Source organism: Daldinia childiae (assembly GCF_008694065.1).
Source record: "Daldinia childiae strain JS-1345 chromosome Unknown Scaffold1, whole genome shotgun sequence".
Lineage (NCBI taxonomy): Eukaryota > Fungi > Ascomycota > Sordariomycetes > Xylariales > Hypoxylaceae > Daldinia > Daldinia childiae.
The window spans coordinates 2,658,654-2,661,728 of record NW_022984642.1 but is presented as its reverse complement, the minus strand read 5'-3'; the positions used below and the strand labels follow the sequence as shown (position 1 = coordinate 2,661,728).

At 47.9% G+C, this 3,075-nt stretch overlaps 2 protein-coding genes across 2 annotated transcripts; one reads left to right on the top strand and one right to left on the bottom strand.

The window, feature by feature from the left end:
- Positions 1 to 380: 380 nt before the first annotated feature.
- Positions 381 to 1,187, top strand: GL218_00687 (putative cercosporin toxin biosynthesis protein; the record flags this gene model as incomplete). The annotated part of the gene is made up of 1 exon (XM_033577120.1): positions 381 to 1,187. One exon carries the CDS (start codon positions 381 to 383, stop codon positions 1,185 to 1,187), a length of 807 nt encoding a protein of 268 aa, XP_033441682.1.
- Positions 1,188 to 1,923: 736 nt separating this feature from the next.
- Positions 1,924 to 2,648, bottom strand: GL218_00686 (uncharacterized protein; the record flags this gene model as incomplete). The annotated part of the gene is made up of 2 exons (XM_033577119.1): positions 1,924 to 2,201; positions 2,270 to 2,648. 2 exons carry the CDS (start codon positions 2,646 to 2,648, stop codon positions 1,924 to 1,926), a joined length of 657 nt encoding a protein of 218 aa, XP_033441681.1.
- Between the last annotated feature and the right edge of the window lie 427 nt (positions 2,649 to 3,075).

Genomic DNA, 3,075 nt, shown 5'->3' with positions numbered 1-3,075 from the left:
AACCAAGAATCAGTCTTCCGCATCAGATTTGGTGAATATTGTGTATGTACTAATCAGGAAAGGAGGAGCGATTACCATGCAACGGGAATGTTACGGCTATGGATATCGAAGCAAGAACAACATTTAGTGCTTATTAAGAGGTAGATAAAAATAAAACAAAATAGATTCACATGTATCTAGTGTAGATACTTTCATTTTTAGATGATTTATAGTTTATATGAGATTCGAAAGGAGAAATTGAGCGACTTTGCTGTAATGGAGTAACAGAAAGTAAGGGTTCAACAACATCGAATTATAAACTGATCTGTTTGGACCCCGGCATAATACGGTCTTCATAACTTCAATTTTTCTCATACCTTACCTACCTTATCTACCTAACCATGGGACAACATAACACAACAGATCCGCCGATCCTGATCATCGGCGCCGGTATTGCGGGTCTCGCACTAGCCCAAGGTTTACGTCTCCGTTCAATTCCATTCCGCCTCTTCGAACGATATTCTAAGTCACGCAGCTCACAAGGCCATCGTTTTCGCATCTCAAAAGATGGTCAAGCCGCTCTCGATAGCGTTTTATCTCCTGAACTTCAGGACCTACTTCGACGCACCGAGGCCGAGAGATATCCCTTCGAGCCGCGATATGTAGATGTCAGAAAGCTCGAGTTCGCAAAGCAGACACTGATCGACCCGGTCTCCATGCCCGTGGACAGGACGTGGATTCGTCTATTACTTGCGCTGAACATCAATGATGCCATAGAGTACGAAAAAGAGTTCGAATCTTACAGGGTTATCGGAGATCAAGTTCAAGTTAGATTTGTGGACGGATCGACAGCGCTTGGACGGTTACTTGTGGGTGCAGATGGCATTCGGAGCCGCGTGCGCACACAACTCCAGCCCGATCGCAAGCTGCTTGATCTAGAACGCTGGCTCATGTGGGGTAGAACTCCACTGACGGACGATCTCAAGAAAAGTGTACCAAAAGATATGCTTAGTTGGTGTATGTACCAGGATCAGGAATCGAACGTCCAGATTATTGTCGATCCGATGATATGGTCGAAAAGCGTCCGGCAAGAATCAAACGCAAGGCTACCTGACTTTTCCGACTACGCCTACTGGTCGTCTGTACGGCGCCTTTTCAGTATTCGACGGTTTTACCTAAGGCAACGGGTGAGAAAAGGCAGTTCCTAGATCGAGTAACTGAGACATGGCATCCCGCTCTGAAGCTCTTGCTAAGTTCAGCCAATCATGAAATATCCTCCTGCATACCCGTTTTTATCGAGCAAACCAGACATTGGAATAGGATCGGCTGGTCAGACCGGGCTAGTTACGCTTATCGGCGACGCAGCACATCCTATGAGCCCTATGGGTGGATCCGGTGGCGATACTGCTGTTCGAAGTGCGGCGGATCTAGCGTTGACTATTGCTGAAGGAGTAACGAAGAGTAGTATTGCAGACTTTGAAGCAAGAATGGAGGCTAGGGCAAAAGAGAGAATTAGCATTCTTTCAAGGGTGGACAGAAATTTTGGCGGGGGAAAGACTGGGCTGAGTATAACGAAGTTAACGTTTAAAGACTCGTTGTTTTTAATAAGAGTGTCTGAGAGGTAGTAATAGAAGGCTGCATAGACTAGATGAACATCAGGCAATTTAAGGTAACAGCAAGCATATAGCATAAACACAACTAGGCGCTTCAGATATACTATTATATTGGTTCTACGATAGCCTTATTGAGCTCACGCCTCTAATAGGCTTGTCAGCTAGGAACTATGCGCTTATATATATGAAGTAGACAGATGGGTATGAGGGTGAACTGTAACTAAAAGCGCTAAACCGGGAACGCAAAACACGTCCAGAGAAGTAGAATCCTACGGGGTGAGACGCTAAATTTCAATCATATTCATTTCTACAGTATGGGTAACCGAGAACTTTATAGGGCCACAGCAGCGCCGATGAAACCGGCAGCCAGGGCAGCCGCAGCGAACATTCCGGTCTCCCTCGGGCTGGCGTTACCAGTAGGTATCGCCGATGCAGCCGAGCTGCTTGCCGCGACAGCTGCTGAGGATTCAGGGCTGCTAGTAGTAGATGCGGTAGTTGTCGCAGAACCGCTAGCACTTGTGGTGGTAGCAGCAGAGCTGTCGGAGGAAGAAACAACTGTTCCGCTGGAGGAATCCGCCGTAGTCGTCGCGGAGACAGCTTTGCAGCCGCCTGCCGAGAATTGGGAGTATACGCCGAGGAGTTCGTCAAGCTGGCTGGTGATAACCTCCGGGGCGCACCCATATCGTCGGAGCAGGTAGTAGCCAGAGCGAGTAGGTTGGAGGATTGCGAAGATAGATACGAGTACATATCGAGGCAGTATGAAGTGTACGCAGAACCTTGGTCCTTGCCAAGAGCGGTGCCATACTGGCACAAGCCAGACAGACCTGACTCAGCCATGCCGCCCTCCACTGTAGCGTCTTCCATCGCGCTTTCTAAAGCCGGAGCTGGAGTGGGAAAAGCGCTGGACCAAGACTGGACGCGAGAAATACATTCCGGCGAGGATTCGGTCTCTTCCGGCTCGTCGCTCCCGAAAGTCTGGCGCGGCATGAGGTTCGGGATTTGGGCGGAAGCGCAAGCAGCAAGAGCCGCGAGGACGATTACGTTATTAGTATACATATTGTATGTAAATTATCGGTCTTCGCAAAAGCAAAAAAAGAATGTATGTTGTTAGTTGGGAAAAAGCTTGGTCGACCTTATAAACGAGCGGATCGGAATGAATTAATGAATGAATGACTCGCGTATCTATTGATCGTCGTCTTTTGACTCGCGTGTGTAGATCAAGAAGATCGGCACATCGCGAAGGGGGCACATGCTTCCTTTTTATAAGTCGGTATGTTACATGAAGGGGCCCCTTAATGCGGCCGTCGACGGTACGCGCTACGATGTATCGGGATATAGCACTGATAGCATTATCCAGGGGTACCGGGATTAAAAACATTCTTAGCGTCAGATTGTAAGAGCCAGGCCGGGCCTTTTAGCCTTGGCTTGGAATTTTTATTCATCTCATTCAATTATTTGATGGCTGCCTAGACGGCTTTTATAT